We start from the raw sequence: 26598 nt of genomic DNA, 5'->3' as shown, positions 1-26598 counted from the left end.
TAGCAGGTAGTAAATAGTTTTGTAACCCATGTTATTCAAAAATATTGTTGAATTGCCTTAATTTGTGTAGCATATCACTATTTCTATTTACCTCCCCACCAAACCAGAGTTTCTGCTCTGGCCATTCCTGTATGTTAAACTGTCCTACACATTTATGCTGAGTAGCTCACTGTGCAACGAAGGAAAAGCAGGTTTTCCAGAGACACCATAATTCCATCATAAATGATACCTGTCGAAGTCTGCTGATCTCCCACTGGAAAGAACCTCAAGGTAGTGGATTTGGTTGGCACAGACAGTATTCTCCCACTTTTGGTTTCAGCAATTGCTCTCTCTTGAGAGTAAAGACAATGAATTCTGAGCACCTGTGAGACAAAAAAAAAAATTTGTAAAACTGCACAGAAAATATACATATTAAATGCTCTGTTTAGAGAGAAGACAAAGACCCTTAGAGAAAATGCATTTATTCCCTGCCCCCCCATTATTGGAGCACATCAGGGGGTCATCTTTACAATATGCAGCTGCAGCTCAAGCTGTTCCTCAAATACAACATACACCTGAGGAAGGGAGCCTGATGAGTAACCGGTCAGGGTTTGGAAATAATGACTATGTTAGTATTGTAACTATCTTAATTTGATTTCTAAAGACATGGTTTTACAGTTACAGTACTCAGGTAGATCACACTCATTGTAATTGAAAATACATAAATATGTAGCAGTACAAGCAAGTGTACTTCAGGTAGTACTGGTTTTAAATATTGTTGGTTTTCAGCTGTATCAAATGAAATATAGTCCATATAACCAACATAATAATCTTGGACAGTTCCCACAAAGTGTAATTCATGGAATACTGCCACATAGAATGCATTTTCTGCAAAATAGTATTGTTTGAACAGCATCTGGGAAATGTAATTTTGAAAATCATTTACAGAAATATATGTTCATAGAACATTTAATACATGTCAGGTTGTTATGTTGGTTTCATGATCTTTGAAGAATTTCTGGAGGAAACACACAGATGTCATCACCACAGACAGCACTGGATGGCTACACTGACTATGAGGTTCATCCACAAGGCAGAGGGGAGAAGTGTGTTAGTGGCCATCTCTGCCATGACTCCGAAACATTTCCTGACCTGGCTGTCACCCTCGGTATCAGTCAGTGGATGTACAGGTCAGTGATCTAGGCACAGATAGACACTGAGTGAAGATCTGTGACTCTGCAGAGACTGAGGGATATTCAGTAATGTATGCAGAGTGACAAGGCATATGGGGACCTGGAGCAGACACACCTGTTGAGGGCAGTGATGACCCAGTTGACAACCATTGATGTATTGATTTGGATACTGGAAACTAGCAGCCATGGTTGAGTCAGGGGATGAATGTACATTGCATTCACACACCAGGTATACACAAATGGCACACACTGTTCTGGAGACAGCTTCACTGTCTATACTATTCAAGGCTCCCTATGCCCCTGGCCATGGATACTCCCATGGGCACTGCCTACATTCTTCCAGCTCTACCTTGGGTAGATCCCACTTGGCAAGCCAGTCAGGGTCCTGCAGTTCAACACTATCATGCTGACCTGTAGCCCTGTGAGCAACACCTACCCATGATTGTTAATGGGGTCATGGATACCAACATTCTCCTGCAACACCAGAGCAGGATTCCTGCATACATAGCTGATGTGGTATGCCATCCATTGAGCAGGATCCCACCACTCTTGACACAGTAAGAGGAGTCAGGGATCACATCTGCCATGGATGGGGTGGCACTTCTATTGGAAAAGCACAGGCTATGTGTACCATGTGTGTGGCTGCATATCCACCACCTACAACCCTTCCACTTACGCTAGTATTGCTGCCACCTGTTACTCTTCCCCCAAGCCACCTGTGCAGATGACTGGCCTGTAATGTCTGATGTACAGTGTGGCTAGTCAATACATTGTAATGCATGGTATGGGTGCCATATAGCATGCATCAGTTTTATTCTGTGTTACTGTAGTCACAACCCATGGTTGCCAGTGCAATAATGTATTGCACCTTTTTCCTACCTCACAGGAAGGCCCACAGCATCTGGTTCCTCCAATGATTTGTTACCCAGCTTGTCCTCCAACTACTGTCACAGATATGTCAAGCAATGCTACTTCCTCCATATTTTGTCATTTTTTTTCACAGCACCACATTATAAAGCATGGATCAGACCACATATATCTTGATGCAGGGTCTAGATCTTACGGTATTCTGCTACCAGGTGTACCAAGGTAGGGGAAGTGGGTCTTCAGCAATAAGAACACATGTTCAATGATGTTAAGTCTGTGAAACAGTGGGGTGTTATATGCCATTTCTGCTATGGTCTGGGAGCTCTGGATGGGGGTCATCATTAAAGGTACCAAGGTATATGATGCATCTCCTGCAGAACCAACAGTGGACACCACTGTGAGCCATCTACTACCCAGGATCATAGAAGCAGATTATCAAGAACTGTATTGGTGGCAATATGCGCACCAACCAACAAGATTCTACCATATTTACCATAATTAGTATAATAATAATAATAATAATAATATAATTAATATAATACTATAAAATAATTATAATATAATAATAATATAATTATTATACCATTATTATTACCATAGATTGCCATAATTAGTGACCTTTATTATATTGTAAATGTTTGTATTATTGTGATTATCATATGTCATTATTTTTCATTGTAATGTTTGTGTATGCTTCTTGCTATTGTAAAGTGTTTGGGGAGCTTTTCTCCTCAGGCCTCCACTGAAAATGAGTTTATTTGACCCGGTGGACTTTCCCGGTCAACAAATGTCAATAAATACATAAATAAATAAGATGCACTGTGGAAAGTCATCCCCGATTGAAACTCTAGTACATTTTGCACATATACCAGAAGTGGGAATCATGGCAACTACCTGGACAGTACACAGAAATATTGTATATAATGTCCTGTCACTGCACACCAACTGGTAATTGAAGAAGTGGAAGCCCTTTTGGTTGATATATGGTGTCTTGATAGCAATGTGTGTGAAGTTCATGGCTCCCAGAACTTCAGACAAATGGGCTATGCCATAAAATACCTTCATAGTGGTGGTCCATTCTTCTTCTGCCTGTAGAAACCAAATATTCTCCTCCACATGCTTTAGCATCATGTCAAGGAATAGTTAATTCCTCCTACATTTTAGGGAATGATGCTTAAATTAATAGGAATACTGTACAAGGCACATGACGGCTTTAAAAAAGAAAAATCTAGTAATGTGTATCTAGGAGCTTTCCTAGTGAGATATATTTTACTTTGAATATAAAGGAAAACAGTAAACGTATAAGAAAACAAAATACATATGAAAAAGAAAGTAAAAAAAACCCCAAAACTTTCCTTACACTCCCTGATTTACAGCGCTCTATCAGATGGAAAATTCAGATATTTCACCAACTAGTGCACAGTTTAGATGCTCTGTTGTAACATAAATAACTCTCTTGGCTGTGTTGCTAAGAAAATAAGCTTGACAGGATTGGGTCACTTAAGATCAGATTAGTACTCAAAGAAGTTTTTATTCAAGAAGTGCTTTGAATAGTCACTAATGTAATTAGGATGCCTCTTGAAAGCAAAGGGTTTTGTGATTTGTTTAGTAAATATTGAAAGCATGAAGCTGCTGGTATATATGAAAGCTGTGTCTCTGGAACATAAACTAAACATCTAGCTGAAGCTTCCTGTATGATGCCCTAAGACGTAGCACTTGGATATCTTTGCAGTGAAGGATCAACTTAGTATAGCTATCTGAACACAAGGGTTATTTTGAGCTGTCATTGCACTGATTATCTCTGCTTACAGATTTGTAGGGGAAATACAAGTGACTAGACATTATCAACATTATTGTTGGAAAGCAGTTGGACATGCTAGTCATGAAAGTTAGTGGATGGTCATTCATAATGTGATATATATTTTAGAGAGGATTCACTATACCAGACAGCAAATTTCCAATCCTGGTTTTTATAAGAGAAGGGCAACTTAGAAATAAACTTACAGAAAAAAAAACATTATTGGATTAGCTTTAATCAACATAAATTCTAATTTCGTATTTTATTCATTTATTTTCAGTACCTCATCTATTTTAATCAGGGTTGTGGTTTAAGAGTTGGAACCTATCCATAGAATCAGTCCTGCACCAGGTATCAATCCTTCAAAGGATATACACAGACATAGTCATGCTCATTACACACACACACACACACACACACACACACACACACACACACACACACAAATGTGGAAATGCATGCACATGTGCATACAGGTGTACACACATCTGCATGCACAGACACATGCACACACACACACACACACACACACACACACACATACACATGCAGAAGTAATTTGTTGGCTCATTACTTCACCTTCCCGCATGTCTTGGAGAAGATGGAGAAGTGGGAGGGAACTGGAAACCCTAATAAATATGCAGGCATGAGGAAGGCATACAGACTCCATGCAGAAGGCATTCCAGCTAGAAGATGAAGAAGAGTGGCAGTAGAAAACCAAAAAAGAGTCAAAGAAACCCAAAGCCTTGATAATACCAAGAGGTGAAGAAATTGCTCTCTGCTCTGAAGGTAGCCTTTGAAGACATACAAACATGCCAAATTTCATGAGGACTATAAAGAGCATTCTGCTGTAAAGAATGAATGTAAATGTCTGGCAAATAAAACAAATGCTTCCTACCTAATAAAGTGACAGGAAGCTGTACTCAAAAATCCTAAAGCTTTCTGGGAGGAATCTACCCTAATACATGCCAGCACACATACAGTTGTAGGTCAATCGAATTTTGATGAACAACTAATGTCAAGAGCATTTACAGAGCATTTTCGTCTCATTTGTCTACCTCTCCAAACAGTGACCATTTTCAGCCTGAACCTAATTCTTCAGCTGGGGACACCTATGGCTTTGTACCTGATTTTCTGTTTAAACCAGCTACCTTATTTAGTATTAACAAGTGGTTATGGAATAATCCCAATTTTAGAAAGGCCTGGTCAGATGGTCTCTTCCCTAAAATTTTCAAGGCCTTTAATACTTTTTTTGCTGCCCAGTACACTATATCTTTAACTAGTCTCTCCCTACTGCTACCTTTTCTAAGATCTGGAAAACTGCAAGCATCATCATAATTTCTAAACAAGTGTCTAAATCTAACTCTAAATGGCAGCAGCTGCTCAACTGCAAGAACATATTGAAGCTTAAGGCCTCCTTGCTAGTCATAAGAATGGGTTTAGAAATTCTTAGAGCACATGTAGCACTCTACTCTGACAGATGTGATACAAAACGATTAAGAGAGGAATTAGAGGAAAGAAAAATACTTTTACAACAACAAAAACTGTCAAAAGCCTCAAATAAAAATTTGTATTTATTAATACAACAGATTTGTGAAAAACAGTATATAGATCAAGAAACTTTGATCTGTTTGGAAAAAGAACCATCTGAGGAAGTGCAAAAATATAAACAAAACCTAGAGATTTTTGAAAAGTTTAAAAAAGAAATATGGACATGGGAAAGAAAGAGGGATTTGATATGGTGCAATATTTATGCAAAGGAGAAAGCCAAATTAATATAAAGAAGGCAGCCCCAAAGATATTCAAAGATAAATACAGGCAAAGGCATCCAGATATAGAAAATTACACAATAAAAAAATAATATCACAAAGAGGGAATGTAGAAATGAAGATTAGTAAAGTAGAAGTTAAAAAATAGATGCTGAAGTTATGGAGTGCCTGAAATATACTAAGAAAGACAGACGTACTTATTAAGAAACATAGGTGTAATAAAAGCAATGTGCAGTATTAGAACAGATCATGTCTATCATGCACTATCACAAATAAGCTAAAAATCTCAGCACAGGTGGCAAAACTTAGAAGATACATAGATAAATACAAAGGAAAAGTACAAAATAAGCAATTTATTGATGACCCAAAAAAGTTTTATAGAGAGTTGGAAAACAAGGTAAAAGGAATTGAAAGACCACTAAAAAAAAAAGAAGAAATAGATACATTTTGGAGAAGTATTTATGAAGATTCTGTGAAACGTAACAAAGATGGTAAATGGAAAGAAGAAGTAAAAGAAAGAATTAGGTACAGGATATGAAATGGGATGAAGTAACAGACAGAAAAATTGAAACAAAGTTAAGAAAAGCCTCCAATTGGAAAACCCCAGGCCCAGATGCAGTACCTAACTTCTGGTTAAAAGTATAAACATCTTTGCATGAAGATTTAGCTATGAGTAAGAACTATCTATATGCGCACCCTGAGCAGACACCAACCTGGCTAACAACAGGAAAAACAATGCTCCTACTTATGAGTGAACCTGCAAGCTACCCTAAAAATTATAGACCAGTAACTTGCCTTCTGATGACATATAAACCATACACTGGAACTGATGCCGACAGAGTTTACAGTCATTTAGAAGAAAACCCAATTATGTCAATAGAACAAAAAGGCAATAAAAGAAAGTCATATGGAACAAAGGACCATTTGTTGTTAAAAAAGTCATAGTGGAGAACTGTAAAAAGGGGAATAATCTAAGTATGGCATGGATTGACTATAAAAAAGTATTTGATAGTATCCCACATTCATGGATAAAAGAGTGCTTAAAAATGTATAAAAACCATCCTACACTGATCGACTACATTACAGTGACCATGAAACAGTGGCAGACCACTTTGCAATTAAGCCATGATAAAGGACAAATTATTATCCCAGGGATAAAACTTCAAAGGGGGTTATTCCAGGGTGACTTTCTGTCACCGTTGCTATTCTGCCTTGCCCTTAACCCATTAAGCTGTCTACTTAACAGTTTAGGCCATGGCTATAATTTGGCTCCTAGAAAACAACAAAGTGTAAAGAGTTCTGATCTTCTCTTTGTCGATGATTTAAAACTGTATAGCTCATCAGATGAGGAACTCAAATCACAACTTCAAGTTGTCAGAACTTTTTCAGATCATATAAGAATGTCATTTGGGCTTGATAAATGTGCAAAAGCAACTTTTAAAGCAGGAAAACTGTAGCACCAGGAAAACATCAGTTTTGGGACAGGAATGTGATATAAAAGAACTTGAGTAAGAGGGAGTGTAAACATATCTGGGAATTGATGAAAGATTGACAATAAAACATGAACAAATGTGAATAAAACTTAGTAAGGAATACTTTAGAAGACTTAAATTAATCCTAAAAACAGCATTGACATCTAGGAACAAAATCCAACCTATAAACCAATTTGTTCTTCCTGTCCTAACTTATAGTTTTGGAGTGACTGAATGGCCCCAAAACACGTTGGATAGATTAGATAGGAAAACAATAAGGATGCTTCATGTTCACAAATGATTTATAAAAATCAATGCATACCAAGATTATATATTCCCTGTTCCGAAGGAGATGGCCCTCCTTGAAACTGATTACATGTATAGATCTGCAATCGTGGGACTCCACACATATCTGCTGACCTCACAAGACCCAAATGTAGTGAAAGTTTTGAAACACGAGGAGAATAAATCTAAGATGACATCTCTGCTTAGTCTAGCAGAAGCATAAAAGCGTCAAAGAGGAATGGAAATCAAACCAGAAGTATATAAAAATCTGGCAGCAACTGAATGTGCCAAAAAATATATATATATATAAGGTGAAGGACCAGATGAGAAGGCAAGAAATGTGGGAAATGCATAAACTTAGTTGCAAGCATAGAAAACTTCTGGAAGAACCTCATGTTGATCAGGGATGAATGCAGGAATGATTAAGTAGAGGTGAATTCAAACCAAGAGATGAAAGGCTAATACTGGTGGCCCAAGACAGTGGGCTTCATACACATTGGTTTACAAAGTCCATTCAACATGTGGGAGAAACAGACAAATGTAGGCTTTGTAAAACCGAATTGGAAACAGTCGCACACCTCGTTGCTGGTTGTGACATACTAATGGCAGAAGGATTGTATACTGAAAGGCATAAAAATGTGGCAAGACTGTTGCACTGGGGATTGTGCAAACATTATGGTATTGAAGTGGCTGAAAAACATTGGAAACATGAGCCGCAAAGCATCATAGAAAATGATGAAGTTTATATCACATGGGATCATCCATTATCAACAGTTCAAAAAGTAGATCCTAGAAAACTGGATATAGTTGTCCATGAAAAGAAGACAAAAGTAGAATTGATCGTTGAAATCACCACACCCAGTGACTACAGTGTCTTGCGTACAGAGAGACACAAAGTCATAAAATATCAGGATCTGCAGGCAGAAATGAGAGCAATGTGGAAGAAAGATACCCAGACAGTTCCTGTAGTAGTAGGAGCAACAGATCTTATAAAAAATAATCTACAATCGTATTTTGATATGTTACCAATACATGTAACCCCATACGAATTGCAGAATACTGGGCACATTGCGGGTTCTGCAAAGAGCACTTTTGGTTGACATCAAAGACTGAAACAATACTAATTTCATGACCTTTAATCATACTTTGACTTAGGAATGGGCTCCATTCCCGTCATGGTAAACCCAACAGACTTGGAGAAATTAAAAAGACAGATACAGTCTACCACTCAGTGGATGATGGATACCTAAAACAAACTGTTATAGCTGAAACACCAACCAGGAAAATAGGCACTGTAGCAAGGTTATGCATGAAAATAACCCCGGTTAAAAAACATTTATCTGAAGCGCCTTTCATTTGCTGCAATACGCAAACTTCTTCAGAAACCATGTTAATTGTTTACAAGCATATAAATACACACAATCAGTCACTATTAAGCCAATCACAGCTCATACAAAGATGTAATTAATTTGTTGGTTGTTTAACTATTCTCTTAAAGACACCAGCCCTACCTAACCAGTAGTAGCATAATGAAATGCTAAAATGAAATACTAAAATGCTGAAATGCAATGCTACACAAATGGCAGCATAATGTAACCTGTTACATAATATACAATATATAACATGTACTATAAATTATACCAACATTAATGTCAAAAAATTTTCATTAAAAAATAAAGAAGTATAAATAAAATATATAGAAAAAATAAAATACAAAATGTATGAAATATATAATATAGTGCAAAGTAAGACACATCATTTTTCTACCATAGGGTCAACGCCTAAGACTCTTTAGTTTGAGAATGCTACTTATTGAGTATGTTTCATTCAGCCCAGGGTGATTGTAGTTTAATCTGCCAGGCTAATTCTAACTCTTCCAACCGTAAGGGTGCCGGACCCCCTCTTACATCTGTATTCACCTGGTCAATGACAGAAAATTTGAATCTATGGTTCATGTAAAACTGTTTGTTTTTATTAATAGCATACTGATGTTCGTAGATCCTTTCACGGAGCCTACGCTCTGTTTTACCTATGTAAAATGCAGGACATTGCTAGCAAGTTGCTAAATAAACAACCATCTTTGAGTTGCAATTGAACCTAGATTTTAATCTAATGTGGAACCCACCCACTGTTACCAAGTGTATGTTGTCCACAAATTTACAATAATTACAGCTTTGACATTTAAACATTCCCGGGACCCTTGATACAGTCCGTCGCTGTTGGTCAAGTAGATCCTTCAAATTCCTACCTCTTCTAAATGTTACCCATGGTGTATCGCCCATCTTGACAAAGATGGAGGAATTTGTTCTAAAAATACCCCAGTTTTTCTTAATAATATCCAAGCAAGCGTAACTATGCAAATTGAATGTGGTAATAAAGTTCACTTCATTTTGTGTATTATGTACCGAACTATGTGCCATAATATCATTAGTCTGAAACAGGACTTGAAGTTTCATCATTGCGTGATTTAACTTGCAATAAGGGTTTATATGTCCCATTAAATCTCTTATATTGGACTTCCTTTATTAAATTGTTAAGTAATCCTACTGGGTACCCTCTGTATAGAAACATGGACTTAAGTCACATTCTTCTACAAAGTCCTGATCCTTACTTACTATCTGTGCAGATCTCACTAGTTGCCCTTTAACCACAGAACGCTTTTGATGGTGGGGGTGGCAACTTGAGAAATGCAAAAATGAGTTGGAATAAGTACTCTTCCTATAGATATTGGCAACATATCCACCTAAAACCCTGTTCTTAGATATCAAGGTATCTAGATATGCTATAATCTCTTCATTAAAGGTAGCAGTAAATTGTAAAAATTGGGTTGATTCATTAAACCTTTGGACAATGTAGTTACTACTGTTGACATCACCATTCAACAAAATAAATATGTCGTCCAAATATCGTGTATAGTAAATAATCAAATCATTAATACTTGCGTCCTTGAATACGTATTCAGATTCCCAATAAGCCATCACAGAGTTTGCTATGCTCGCCCCACATGTGGAGCCCATAGCTACACCAACTTTATGGAGGTAAAAGTTGTCACCAAACATGAAAAAGTTATTGTATAGAAGAATTTCCAATAATTCAGTAACTAGCACCACCTCTCTATCCAGGGCACCATGTTTCCTTAACAACAGATTTACCCATTCAATGCCTACATCCTGAGGTATACATGTGTACAAATCCTTCACATCAACTGTGAGAAAGTTATAGTCAATATTAAATTCCAGGCTATTTAATCTTTTAAGGAATGACCATGAGTCTTTACAAATTTGTAGTTCCTTAACCAAATATTTTTGTAGGATTACGTCTACTACTTTAGCACAAGGATAAGTGGGTGAACCTCGGCGTCAGCTAATAGCCTCATAGATGGATTCGATATATCCTTATGTATCTTCGGTATCCTGAACATATAAGGATATCTAGGGTACAAAGTGGACATGTAATTGAATACATTCTGTTCTATCCTCCCCTCAATGATCAAGTCTTCAATACTACTTTTAATAAAGCTGTATGCTTTATTTATTTCCGATCTAGAACTTACAACGTATGCAGAATTATTTAATAATGAAGCCATCCTTCCTACGTAATCAGCATTGTCAAACACAACCAGGCCTCCCCCTTTATCTGGTTTACAAATTCGAATGTCCTGGGACTTAATATACTCCAGACATTCAATTTCATACTTATTAACACTATGTTTACCAGTGGTAGGAAGCCCTCTTTTTATACTTTGCCTTAAATCCAACTCACAAAGTTGTTCAAAAACCTGTAACAAGGGGTGTAGAGGAGGATTGAAAGTACTAGGAATGTAAAATTGGTTTGAGTTTGACTCATAGGTTACGGCACCCATCATTAAATTGAAATTTAACTTCCTAGTGAACACTTTGATGTCAATGACAGTTTTCACTAAATCAAGCTTTTGTTCAGGAACATAGGTATACCCTTTAGATAAAAAGTCTACTATGTCAGGAGATATAACTGCAGATGAAAAACTGAACACTTTAAAATCACCTGTCTTATTGGTGATAATAACTGGTTTAGATGTAATACAGTCCCTAGACCTCACAGGACTTTCAAGACCTGTACTAACTGTGGACACATTTAAAACTGACATATCATCAGGTAAGGCTAAACAAGGTACAACATCAGCACAAACAGTACTAAGATACTGAAAGGTGTCTACTGTTAAGTCTTTCTTTTGTTGTATTTCCACTGTCATTTGTTCAATTGGTAACTGTTCTGTTGTTTCGGTTTGGCCCCCATGTTGTTGGCTGACCGAAAATTTGTGTTAAAGTCCTGATTTAAATGGACATTATTATTTTGACCTTGCTGGAGGTGAAGTAACCTTTCACTCCTCCTTAGTTCTTGTTGTCCATCAGTGTTCCCATAACTAACTGGGCTGGAGTTATTGTGAACAGTGGCAGAAAGTTGTACACTGTTGTTCCCACTCTGATATTGATTGTTACCCATGGTGGCACTAGTCAGTTTATTCAGTGAGTTAAAGTCAGGAGAGTCGTGCCAAACTTGAGCCGCTGAGGGAACTGGATATGCAACACCCTCATTGTATGCCTTGCAGTCACGATCTAACTGCTTTATTTTATTGCTTTTCACTTTAGCTAAATATTGATCTATACCAGTGAACATACGAGCGTATTCATATTTATATCTATAAAAATCAATATCTATTTTAATGCTGGAATCCAGTTCTATTACTTTGTTGTTGTGCTCTCCAACCCAAACAGTGTAGTGCTTAACCATGAGGTCCAGTAACTCGAACCCTTGGTGGTCAAATAATTCAATCAATTCTTTATGAAAAATAGAGTTTGCAACAAGCCCAGTAGGAAATTGATGGTGCCTTAAACCTTTGGGCGCCACCTTTCGTAACAGGCATTCGCAGAAATAGGCACTTTGAAGTTGTAATTTTTTAAGTTTTACTAAATAGCCATCCAAAGATTTAAGTTTGGTGATTATGTCAAGCAGTAAATTGTTGTTACCTTTGTTGAAATGCTGGGGTTCCATGTCTGTAGATGTTACACTGGTGAATGAGAAGCTCTCAGTAAGCCATTTGTTCATTTCCGGACATCCGAGTGGGATAGTATCTCCAACATCAGGCAAGCTAGTGCCTGTACGAAAATGCTGAAGTGATGAATCACTCGCCATGTTTCCATGACAAGCCTCCAATGCACCAGTCGCTCCCAAATTACTGGCCGGACAGCTTGGTTCCCTAAAGGCTGATAATGTAAGTGGTCGTCCCTGCAACACTGAAGATGAGCTTGTAGCTACTTCCGGCCTTAAAGATGAAACAGTAGAGGTAATGGTTGAAGTAGTGGCTGCCTCTTGGCAGCTTCTGTTGACAATTACCAAGGGTGGTGTGGTCGAGCTGGAATGCGTTAGAACCAGTAACACATCACAAATTTCTTTTTGTTGAGTGCCCAAATGGTCTAAATGCTGAAAGATGGACTCTATCCTGGAGAACAAAGAGTCTAAAATGTTACTGTTAGCCGGAGTATCCTCATTAGCTGGTGTGTCCAAAGGCACATATTTGGACGACATATTTATTTTGTTGAATGGTGATGTCAACATTAGTAACTACGTTGTCCAAAAGTTTAATGAATCAACCCAATTTTTACAATTTACTGCTACCTTTAATGAAGAGATTATAGCATATCTAGATACCTTGATATCTAAGAACAGGGTTTTAGGTGGATATGTTGCCAATATCTATAGGAAGAGTACTTATTCCAACTAATTTTTGCATTTCTCAAGTTGCTACCCCCACCATCAAAAGAGTTCTGTGGTTAAAGGGCAACTAGTGAGATCTGCACAGATAGTAAGTAAGGGTCAGGACTTTGTAGAAGAATGTGACTTACTTAAGTCCATGTTTCTACACAAAGGGTACCCAGTAGGATTACTTGACAATTTAATAAAGGAAGTCCAATATAAGAGATTTAATGGGACATATAAACCCTTATTGCAAGTTAAATCACGCAATGATGAAACTTCAAGTCCTGTTTCAGACTCTAATGATATTATGGCACATAGTTCAGTACATAATACACAAAATGAAGTGAACTTTATTACCACATTCAATTTGCATAGTTATGCTTGCTTGGATATTATTAAGAAAAACTGGGGTATTTTTAGAACAAATTCCTCCATCTTTGTCAAGATGGGTGATACACCACGGGTAACATTTAGAAGAGGTAGGAATTTGAAGGATCTACTTGAACAACAGTGACAGACTGTATCAAGGGTCCCGGGAATGTTTAAATGTCAAAGCTGTAATTATTGTAAATTTGTGGACAACATACACTCGGTAACAGTGGGTGGGTTCCACATTAGATTAAAATCTAGGTTCAATTGCAACTCAAAGATGGTTGTTTATTTAGCAACTTGCCAGCATTGTCCTGCATTTTACGTAGGTAAAATGGAGCGTAGGCTCCGTGAAAGGATCTACGAACATCAGTATGCTATTAATACAAACAAACAGGACAATGCTTTGGCTAAACATACCCAGTTTTACATGAACCATAGATTCAAATTTTCTGTCATCGACCAGGTGAATACAGATGTAAGAGGGGGTCCGGCACCCTTACGGTTGGAAGAGTTAGAATTAGCCTGGCAGATTAAACTAAATTCTTACAATCACCCTGGGCTGAATGAAACATGCTCAATAAGTAGCATTCTTAAACTAAAGAGTCTTAGGCGTTGACCCTATGGTAGAAAAATTATGTGTCTTACTTTGAACTATATTATATATTTCATACATTTTGTATTTTATTTTTTCTATATATTTTATTTATACTTCTTTATTTTTTAATGAAAATTTTTTAACATTAATGTTGGTATAATTTATATTACATGTTATATATTGTATATTATGTAACAGGTTACATTATGCTGCCATTTGTGTAGCATTGCATTTCAGCATTTTAGTATTTCATTTTAGCATTTCATTATGCTACTACTGGTTAGGTAGGGCTGGTGTCTTTAAGAGAATAGTTAAACAACCAACAAATTAATTACATCTTTGTATGAGCTGTGATTGGCTTAATAGTGACTGATTGTGTGTATTTATATGCTTGTAAACAATTAACATGGTTTCTGAAGAAGTCTGCGTATTTCAGCAAATGAAAGGCACTTCAGATAAATGTTCTTGAACCTGGGTTATTTTCGTGCTTAACCTTGCTACAGTGCCTATTTTCCTGGTTGATGATGGACACCTGACAGCAGCTGCTTTCATATATCTCTGAAAAGTCTTTAACCTCATAAGTCATTCACTTATCAATGAGCTGTCCCTCTATCACCTCACCTGCACCTTATTAAAATGGCTCTATGATTATATGAATGGCAGGTTCTTTGAAACTGCTCTTTCCAATACCCAGTTCCTTCCCTACCCAGTGTTACCTAGCATTTCTCAGGGGTCCGTCCTTGGAACATTGCTATCTGATTTCTATATCAACTCTCTCATTTTCATACAAAAAATATCAACATCTTACTATACACAGATAACTCTGTCATCTGGGAATCTCGCAGCTTTTGTTTAACGGTTTAGAACACTATTAATGGCTAATCTATGCCACTCCTGCAAAGAAAAGGCCTACAGCTGAACCTCAGTAAAACCACTGAAATACAAAAAAAATCAAAAAACTGGGCAAATGCCTGGTTTACACCTCAAGAGAAATAAACAGAAAAAAAACCAACAGGTAGACCACGGCTGCAAAATCCAGGTTATAAATCCAAATATCCAAGTATCCAGATATAAATCCACTTCCACTTCCAACAAATTCTCTTTATTAAAACAAGAGTAAGCGCTTTCACAATCTAAAACAACTGATCACTTCTTCAGACTCATCAAAACAGTTAAAACATTATTATTAAAATCTAGCTCATCCAATAGAATCACATTCTACTATGACATCATCTAATTAATCTTTTATGCTACAATTACATAGTGTAACCATCTACTTTAAACTTAGTAACAATTAAAAATACATATACATCACAATTCATGCAAAAATTACAAGAATACATATTACATATACTGTATGGTATGGTCAAATAAGTAATTAATGTTTAAGTGGTCTAGTTTTTAAAAAAGGTTTCAATGAAACAACATTATTCAACCCAGGGGGTATGTCTGCTTGAAGTAATAAAATCCACTTTTGTTCTGCTTCTTCTACTCTATTCTTTGTGTCACCCCCCTCTATTACTTTTATTTATTACTTCTAGAACCATAAAATTAAAAATGTGTTTTATATTTGCTTCTTCTACGTGTTTTGCTAAGGCGTTCGTATCTTTCTTGTTCTTTATATCTCTAAGGTGTTCGAGAATACGCTCCTTCAAACATCTATTTGTCTTGCCTATATAAAAAACATGACGTACAGTGCAAAACCTAAAATAAACCAAATTCTGTGTTTTGCAATCAGCATAAAAGTCGACATCAATCGTGAAACCTAATGTGGGATGTTTATATATAGATTTACTATATAGATACTCGCATGCCTGTCTATTTGATTGCTTCAATCGTTCCTTAATAGTAGATTTATAGCAAAGTTGCCTTTTTAAAGATTTTTTATTTCTGAAGCAAAAGCTAGGTCTATCTTCTAGTACTTTCGTCAGCTCAGGATCTGACAGTAGAATATTCCAATTTTTCTCAAAAATATTGCAAAACATTCTAACGTCGCTAGAATAAGTTATAGCAAATCTTATTTTCATGCTGTTGGTATCTTCTCTATTCCTATCTTCTTCTGTGGTATCTGTGAAGAAGGGTTTACACTTTCCATCTCTAGTAACAATAGTATATTTAATACTTTCATCTATATATTAACAATAGTATATTTAATACTTTCATCTATATCTTTCTTACTATATCCTCTGGCTATAAAGTCCTTTTCTAATGTTGTTATTGTCTTTTTGAAGCCTTCAATTGTATTATGTAGGCGGCTTGTTCTCATGAATTGTCCTTTCACAACATTTTTATATACAAATTGGGGTGCATACTCGGCTTATGTAAAATGCTATTACTACAAGTTGGCTTTCTATACATCCCTGTTGTTAATTCATTCAGATCTGTCTTTTTAACCAAGACATCCAGGAACTCAATAGAGTCCCTTGAGTATTGGCTAGTGAATCTTAAAAATGCAGTGGTATTATGTAAATATTCTACCATCTCTTGTAATTCATCAGTTGTACCGCCCCACAACAGGAAGACGTCGTCTACAAAACGTATATACCATATGATATTCCCAGCATGTTTATTCCTATCATTAAACATATACTCATTTTCCCAAGCTGCCAGTACTAAGTTGGCGTAGCTATTGGCACACGCCGTGCCCATTGCTACGCCAACTTTCTGTAATCTCAATATTATGAGATTCCTTTAATTGTGCTAGTGCTTCAATCTCTGATTTATTTAAATTATGACATTTGGGTGGAAGGTTTTTTGCATATACTTCTCTTATCTCATTCTCACAAACATTCATAAAGGTTTCAACAGTTGGATGTGTTTTAGGGACATATACACTTGATTGTTTAAATATTTTATAAGTCCCAGTACCTTTAAAAATAGTTTTCAATGCTAAAGTACGAGAGAATAATTTCAGCTCCTTTAATAGTTCAGTTAATAATGTTTTTTGTGCTGGAATAAAGTTCAAGCCTCTATTTAGCAAAGAGACTTGTGCATCAGTTAAGCAAAAGCTAGATATATTTATTACCAGGCCTTTTGGTTCCTGCTCCTGGTAGTCATGTTTGGAGCATTTGCTCGTTCCTTCTGTGGCCGCATTCTGCCTCTCTGATTCCTGCTGTTTGATCTGTCTCTTATCGGCAAAGCTTTCTGCAATACGAAAGGAAGAATTGAAGTTTGCGTTACTTCCCTTTGCTCCAAAAAAGCCGCTAAATTCGAATTGGTATTATCATCTACACTTCTACTCGTGCTAGCTGTTTGAGAGGTTTCATTCACCATACTGCCATCATCTGCAGTGGGAGGTTCTATATGTGCTTTCTCTGCATTGACGTCAATGATTTCACAAGAATTCTGATTTAAAGAAACAGTACCTTTTGAATTAGATGTTTCAGAGGCTTCCAATATAGTTGTTTTCTTTGGATTTTCTGTATTCAAAGGTGTTCTCCTTGGCCACGAAAAGGCTTCTTTACACTGGAAGTCGTTAAGATCTCGTTGCAGTTTTTTTGTTTTTTGTATTCTGCAGTCTTTTGTCATAGCTCTGTATGCTATCAGCAAGTTCATCTAATTTACTGCCTAACACTTCCGTGGAGAAGTTATTTGTTAACTGTCCTTGTAGTTTCTTAATCTCATCTGCTAGCTCCTTCTCGTAGGGCTTAAAAAATTCAATAAGGAGATGCATATAGTCATAGCTAAGTTGTAGATTTAAACATTAATTACTTATTTGACCATACCATACAGTATACGTAATATGTATTCTTGTAATTTTTGCATGAATTGTGATGTATATGTATTTTTAATTGTTACTAAGTTTAAAGTAGATGGTTACACTATGTAATTGTAGCATAAAAGATTAATTAGATGATGTCATAGTAGAATGTGATTCTATTGGATGAGCTAGATTTTAAATAATAATGTTTTAACTGTTTTGATGAGTCTGAAGAAGCGATCAGTTGTTTTAGATCATGAAAGCGCTTACTCTTGTTTTAATAAAGAGAATTTGTTGGAAGTGGAAGTGGATTTATATCTGGATACTTGGATATTTGGATTTATAACCTGGATTTTTCAGCCATGGTCTACCTGTTGTTTTTTTTCTGTTTAAAACCATTGCAATGGTGGTTGAAACTCACAAATGCCTTAGCTCATGCATTTACAATTGCCCACAGTGGCCTTCTAAAACAGTAGAATTTATAATGCATCTTGTCATCTGTTCAGTCCCCATACTGACCATGTCTGCACACATCCACAAACTATGCAATAAAGTTATATCTCTGCTCTACAGATGGTATGCAATATCTACATTAATAACTAAACAGGGTAGGTCCCCATACTGACCATCTCTGCACACATCCACAAACTATGCAATAAAGTTATATCTCTGCTCTACAGATGGTATGCAATATCTACATTAATAACTAAACAGGGTAGGTCCCCATACTGACCATGTCTGCACACATCCACAAACTATGCAATAAAGTTATATCTCTGCTCTACAGATGATATACAATGTCTACATTAATAACTAAACAGGGTAGGTCCCCATACTGACCATCTCTGCACACATCCACAAACTATGCAATAAAGTTATATCTCTGCTCTACAGATGGTATGCAGTATCTACATTAATAACTAAACAGGGTAGGTCCCCATACTGACCATCTCTGCACACATCCACAAACTATGCAATAAAGTTATATCTCTGCTCTACAGATGGTATGCAGTATCTACATTAATAACTAAACAGGGTAGGTCCCCATACTGACCATCTCTGCACACGTCCACAAACTATGCAATAAAGTTATATCTCTGCTCTACAGATGTTATACAATGTCTACATTAATAACTAAACAGGGTAGGTCCCCATACTGACCATGTCTGCACACATCCACAAACTATGCAATAAAGTTATATCTCTGCTCTACAGATGGTATACAATATCTACATTAATAACTAAACAGGGTAGGTCCCCATACTGACCATGTCTGCACACATCCACAAACTATGCAATACAGTTATATCTCTGCTCTACAGATGGTATGCAATATCTACATTAATAACTAAACAGGGTAGGTCCCCATACTGACCATCTCTGCACACATCCACAAACTATGCAATAAAGTTATATCTCTGCTCTACAGATGGTATGCAATATCTACATTAATAACTAAACAGGGTAGGTCCCCATACTGACCATCTCTGCACATGTCCACAAACTATGCAATAAAGTTATATCTCTGCTCTACAGATGGTATGCAATATCTACATTAATAACTAAACAGGGTAGGTCCCCATACTGACCATCTCTGCACACATCCACAAACTATGCAATAAAGTTATATCTCTGCTCTACAGATGGTATGCAGTATCTACATTAATAACTAAACAGGGTAGGTCCCCATACTGACCATCTCTGCACACGTCCACAAACTATGCAATAAAGTTATATCTCTGCTCTACAGATGGTATACAATATCTACATTAATAACTAAACAGGGTAGGTCCCCATACTGACCATGTCTGCACACATCCACAAACTATGCAATAAAGTTATATCTCTGCTCTACAGATGGTATACAATATCTACATTAATAACTAAACAGGGTAGGTCCCCATACTGACCATGTCTGCACACATCCACAAACTATGCAATAAAGTTATATCTCTGCTCTACAGATGGTATGCAGTATCTACATTAATAACTAAACAGGGTAGGTCCCCATACTGACCATCTCTGCACACGTCCACAAACTATGCAATAAAGTTATATCTCTGCTCTACAGATGGTATGCAGTATCTACATTAATAACTAAACAGGGTAGGTCCCCATACTGACCATCTCTGCACACGTCCACAAACTATGCAATAAAGTTATATCTCTGCTCTACAGATGGTATACAATATCTACATTAATAACTAAACAGGGTAGGTCCCCATACTGACCATCTCTGCACACGTCCACAAACTATGCAATAAAGTTATATCTCTGCTCTACAGATGGTATGCAGTATCTACATTAATAACTAAACAGGGTAGGTCCCCATACTGACCATCTCTGCACACGTCCACAAACTATGCAATAAAGTTATATCTCTGCTCTACAGATGGTATACAATATCTACATTAATAACTAAACAGGGTAGGTCCCCATACTGACCATGTCTGCACACATCCACAAACTATGCAATAAAGTTATATCTCTGCTCTACAGATGGTATGCAGTATCTACATTAATAACTAAACAGGGTAGGTCCCCATACTGACCATCTCTGCACACGTCCACAAACTATGCAATAAAGTTATATCTCTGCTCTACAGATGGTATACAATATCTACATTAATAACTAAACAGGGTAGGTCCCCATACTGACCATGTCTGCACACATCCACAAACTATGCAATAAAGTTATATCTCTGCTCTACAGATGGTATGCAGTATCTACATTAATAACTAAACAGGGTAGGTCCCCATACTGACCATCTCTGCACACGTCCACAAACTATGCAATAAAGTTATATCTCTGCTCTACAGATGGTATGCAGTATCTACATTAATAACTAAACAGGGTAGGTCCCCATACTGACCATGTCTGCACACATCCACAAACTATGCAATAAAGTTATATCTCTGCTCTACAGATGGTATGCAGTATCTACATTAATAACTAAACAGGGTAGGTCCCCATACTGACCATGTCTGCACACATCCACAAACTATGCAATAAAGTTATATCTCTGCTCTACAGATGGTATACAATATCTACATTAATAACTAAACAGGGTAGGTCCCCATACTGACCATGTCTGCACACATCCACAAACTATGCAATAAAGTTATATCTCTGCTCTACAGATGGTATGCAGTATCTACATTAATAACTAAACAGGGTAGGTCCCCATACTGACCATGTCTGCACACATCCACAAACTATGCAATAAAGTTATATCTCTGCTCTACAGATGGTATGCAATATCTACATTAATAACTAAACAGGGTAGGTCCCCATACTGACCATGTCTGCACACATCCACAAACTATGCAATACAGTTATATCTCTGCTCTACAGATGGTATGCAATATCTACATTAATAACTAAACAGGGTAGGTCCCCATACTGACCATCTCTGCACACATCCACAAACTATGCAATAAAGTTATATCTCTGCTCTACAGATGGTATGCAGTATCTACATTAATAACTAAACAGGGTAGGTCCCCATACTGACCATCTCTGCACACGTCCACAAACTATGCAATAAAGTTATATCTCTGCTCTACAGATGGTATACAATATCTACATTAATAACTAAACAGGGTAGGTCCCCATACTGACCATCTCTGCACACGTCCACAAACTATGCAATAAAGTTATATCTCTGCTCTACAGATGGTATGCAGTATCTACATTAATAACTAAACAGGGTAGGTCCCCATACTGACCATCTCTGCACACGTCCACAAACTATGCAATAAAGTTATATCTCTGCTCTACAGATGGTATGCAGTATCTACATTAATAACTAAACAGGGTAGGTCCCCATACTGACCATCTCTGCACACGTCCACAAACTATGCAATAAAGTTATATCTCTGCTCTACAGATGTTATACAATGTCTACATTAATAACTAAACAGGGTAGGTCCCCATACTGACCATGTCTGCACACATCCACAAACTATGCAATAAAGTTATATCTCTGCTCTACAGATGGTATGCAATATCTACATTAATAACTAAACAGGGTAGGTCCCCATACTGACCATCTCTGCACATGTCCACAAACTATGCAATAAAGTTATATCTCTGCTCTACAGATGGTATGCAGTATCTACATTAATAACTAAACAGGGTAGGTCCCCATACTGACCATCTCTGCACACGTCCACAAACTATGCAATAAAGTTATATCTCTGCTCTACAGATGGTATGCAATATCTACATTAATAACTAAACAGGGTAGGCCCCATACTGACCATCTCTGCACACATCCACAAACTATGCAATAAAGTTATATCTCTGCTCTACAGATGTTATACAATGTCTACATTAATAACTAAACAGGGTAGGTCCCCATACTGACCATCTCTGCACACGTCCACAAACTATGCAATAAAGTTATATCTCTGCTCTACAGATGGTATGCAATATCTACATTAATAACTAAACAGGGTAGGTCCCCATACTGACCATGTCTGCACACATCCACAAACTATGCAATAAAGTTATATCTCTGCTCTACAGATGGTATACAATATCTACATTAATAACTAAACAGGGTAGGTCCCCATACTGACCATGTCTGCACACGTCCACAAACTATGCAATAAAGTTATATCTCTGCTCTACAGATGTTATACAATGTCTACATTAATAACTAAACAGGGTAGGTCCCCATACTGACCATCTCTGCACACGTCCACAAACTATGCAATAAAGTTATATCTCTGCTCTACAGATGGTATGCAATATCTACATTAATAACTAAACAGGGTAGGTCCCCATACTGACCATGTCTGCACACATCCACAAACTATGCAATAAAGTTATATCTCTGCTCTACAGATGGCATGCAATATCTACATTAATAACTAAACAGGGTAGGTCCCCATACTGACCATCTCTGCACACGTCCACAAACTATGCAATAAAGTTATATCTCTGCTCTACAGATGGTATACAATATCTACATTAATAACTAAACAGGGTAGGTCCCCATACTGACCATCTCTGCACACGTCCACAAACTATGCAATAAAGTTATATCTCTGCTCTACAGATGGTATGCAGTATCTACATTAATAACTAAACAGGGTAGGTCCCCATACTGACCATCTCTGCACACGTCCACAAACTATGCAATAAAGTTATATCTCTGCTCTACAGATGGTATGCAGTATCTACATTAATAACTAAACAGGGTAGGTCCCCATACTGACCATCTCTGCACACGTCCACAAACTATGCAATAAAGTTATATCTCTGCTCTACAGATGTTATACAATGTCTACATTAATAACTAAACAGGGTAGGTCCCCATACTGACCATGTCTGCACACATCCACAAACTATGCAATAAAGTTATATCTCTGCTCTACAGATGGTATGCAATATCTACATTAATAACTAAACAGGGTAGGTCCCCATACTGACCATCTCTGCACATGTCCACAAACTATGCAATAAAGTTATATCTCTGCTCTACAGATGGTATGCAGTATCTACATTAATAACTAAACAGGGTAGGTCCCCATACTGACCATCTCTGCACACGTCCACAAACTATGCAATAAAGTTATATCTCTGCTCTACAGATGGTATGCAATATCTACATTAATAACTAAACAGGGTAGGTCCCCATACTGACCATCTCTGCACACATCCACAAACTATGCAATAAAGTTATATCTCTGCTCTACAGATGTTATACAATGTCTACATTAATAACTAAACAGGGTAGGTCCCCATACTGACCATCTCTGCACACGTCCACAAACTATGCAATAAAGTTATATCTCTGCTCTACAGATGGTATGCAATATCTACATTAATAACTAAACAGGGTAGGTCCCCATACTGACCATGTCTGCACACATCCACAAACTATGCAATAAAGTTATATCTCTGCTCTACAGATGGTATACAATATCTACATTAATAACTAAACAGGGTAGGTCCCCATACTGACCATGTCTGCACACGTCCACAAACTATGCAATAAAGTTATATCTCTGCTCTACAGATGTTATACAATGTCTACATTAATAACTAAACAGGGTAGGTCCCCATACTGACCATCTCTGCACACGTCCACAAACTATGCAATAAAGTTATATCTCTGCTCTACAGATGGTATGCAATATCTACATTAATAACTAAACAGGGTAGGTCCCCATACTGACCATGTCTGCACACATCCACAAACTATGCAATAAAGTTATATCTCTGCTCTACAGATGGCATGCAATATCTACATTAATAAGTAAACAGGGTAGGTCCCCATACTGACCATGTCTGCACACGTCCACAAACTATGCAATAAAGTTATATCTCTGCTCTACAGATGGTATGCAGTATCTACATTAATAACTAAACAGGGTAGGTCCCCATACTGACCATGTCTGCACACATCCACAAACTATGCAATAAAGTTATATCTCTGCTCTACAGATGGTATGCAATATCTACATTAATAACTAAACAGGGTAGGTCCCCATACTGACCATGTCTGCACACATCCACAAACTATGCAATAAAGTTATATCTCTGCTCTACAGATGATATACAGTATCTACATTAATAACTAAACAGGGTAGGTCCCCATACTGACCATCTCTGCACACGTCCACAAACTATGCAATACAGTTATATCTCTGCTCTACAGATGGCATGCAGTATCTACATTAATAACTAAACAGGGTAGGTCCCCATACTGACCATGTCTGCACACATCCACAAACTATGCAATAAAGTTATATCTCTGCTCTACAGATGGTATGCAGTATCTACATTAATAACTAAACAGGGTAGGCCCCATACTGACCATCTCTGCACACGTCCACAAACTATGCAATAAAGTTATATCTCTGCTCTACAGATGGTATGCAGTATCTACATTAATAACTAAACAGGGTAGGTCCCCATACTGACCATCTCTGCACACATCCACAAACTATGCAATAAAGTTATATCTCTGCTCTACAGATGTTATACAATGTCTACATTAATAACTAAACAGGGTAGGTCCCCATACTGACCATCTCTGCACACGTCCACAAACTATGCAATACAGTTATATCTCTGCTCTACAGATGGCATGCAGTATCTACATTAATAAGTAAACAGGGTAGGCTGCCTCTGCAAATGAATGCTTTCCCTGTACTTGATTACTGCCTTCAGATCACTGGTTCCGTCTGTGCCAAAATGCTCTAAATCTACAAGCAGTACAAAACCGAATATATTGTTCATTGCTGGTGGAGGGAAAAAATATATCTTTACCTTGCAATTAAATAACTGAATTATTTAAATTTGAAACTGAAATAATTAAACAAGATGCCTGGCTTCTGACCTCCTAGACTCATTGTACTTACTGGCACACTAATAAGGTCCACCACTTGGATCAGAGCAAGGCCTTATGTACTTATTGTTAAAGAACTCTCCAGGTCTCTTAGATCTGATTTATCTGGTCCCATTAGTTTCCCAAATGTACTAGCTTATGCTGACAGGACTTCTTCATATCTAAGCCCATCCATCAGGAATTCTTTTTCAAGCACTCATCTGTAAACAGCTCAGAGGCTTCCTACATCAATCCGAATGCAAATATTTATTTATTTATTGACATTTCTTTACCGGTAAAGCTTAGCTGGGCCAAACTGTACTCATTTTCAGTGGAGGCCTGGGGAGAAATGCTCCAGTGCCATTACAAAAACATACAATGAACAATGTTACAATATTGTAACAAATAACATAACATGAATGGATTGCAATATAAAAATAATTGAAATACATACTTAATGGTATAGCATTTACATCAAAATAACTGAAATACATATCTAATGTCAAGAAATACATGCTTAATGACATACTATGTATAGAATGTGTAGGATTAAGCATTTGTATTGAAGAGATCGATTGCCACCTTGTAGTACAAATTTCATGAAAGCTAGACGTATGTAGAAAGAGAAAGGAGCAAGAGTTACTGAGAAAAGGAAGTAACGATGTAAGAAAAGCAGGAGAGAGGAATAGAATACTAGTGAGGGAAAAGGGAGTGGAGTAAGAGAAAGGAGTAAGAGTTACTGAGAAAAGGAAGTAACGATGTAAGAAAAGCAGGAGAGAGGAATAGAATACTAGTGAGGGAAAAGGGAGTGGAGTAAGAGAAAGGAGTAAGAGTTACTGAGAAAAGGAAGTAACGATGTAAGAAAAGCAGGAGAGAGGAATAGAATACTAGTGAGGGAAAAGGGAGTGGAGTAAGTAGTAAGGATTAGTGGTGGTGGTTGAAAACAGAAGGCTGTAGATTACGTGAAGTACAGAATTGTATGGTTAGCCAGGATTTGAGAAGGAGCAGATCCAGGTTTTTGTTAACAATTCTTTTAGTGTAAATTTAAAGGATGGGAGATTTGGGTTAACTCTAACTGGTAAAGGTGAGAGTTCCAGGCTTTGGCTACTGTGAAAGAGTGTAGACTTTGACCAAGACTTGGAGGGTCTATGCTTGGAAAGTTGTTTATTTTCTGATCTTAAAGGTCTTTTTAGTAAATAGTTGTGAAATTTTGAGTTGAGGGCAGGGCAGACAGAGTGTAGATAATTCTGTTGGTGGTTATAAGCTGAAGGTAGGTGAGATGTCGTGGGAGTTCCAGCCAGTTGAGAGAGAGAAGAGCTACACAGTGATGAGTGCAGTGTTTTTCATTAGTAGCAAATTTGGCAATGTTGTAACACATTTCAAGCTTTGTTTTTAGTGTAGATTGTATGTTTGTGAGTACTTGGGCACCATACAAAAGTGAGGGTAACAGATAGCTGATAGCAAGGGTGCATTTGGTGGTTGTATTTAG

At 37.2% G+C, this 26598-nt stretch overlaps 1 protein-coding gene across 2 annotated transcripts in view; it reads right to left on the bottom strand.

Moving 5' to 3' along the window:
* Nucleotides 1-26598, bottom strand: part of LOC122806973 — a 362457-nt gene that overhangs the window by 170820 nt on the left and 165039 nt on the right. For both annotated transcript variants that reach the window (XM_044077830.1, XM_044077831.1), the window contains exon 2: nt 230-362. In XM_044077830.1, coding sequence (XP_043933765.1) covers nt 230-362 — 133 coding nt within the window. The remainder of the gene's footprint in view (nt 1-229; nt 363-26598) is intronic.

This window comes from Protopterus annectens, chromosome 7.part0 (assembly GCF_019279795.1).
Source record: "Protopterus annectens isolate FY-2018-M chromosome 7.part0, PAN1.0, whole genome shotgun sequence".
NCBI lineage: Eukaryota > Metazoa > Chordata > Ceratodontiformes > Protopteridae > Protopterus > Protopterus annectens.
The sequence above is the reverse complement of the archived record's forward strand: the minus strand, read 5'-3'. Positions and strand labels throughout refer to the sequence as shown.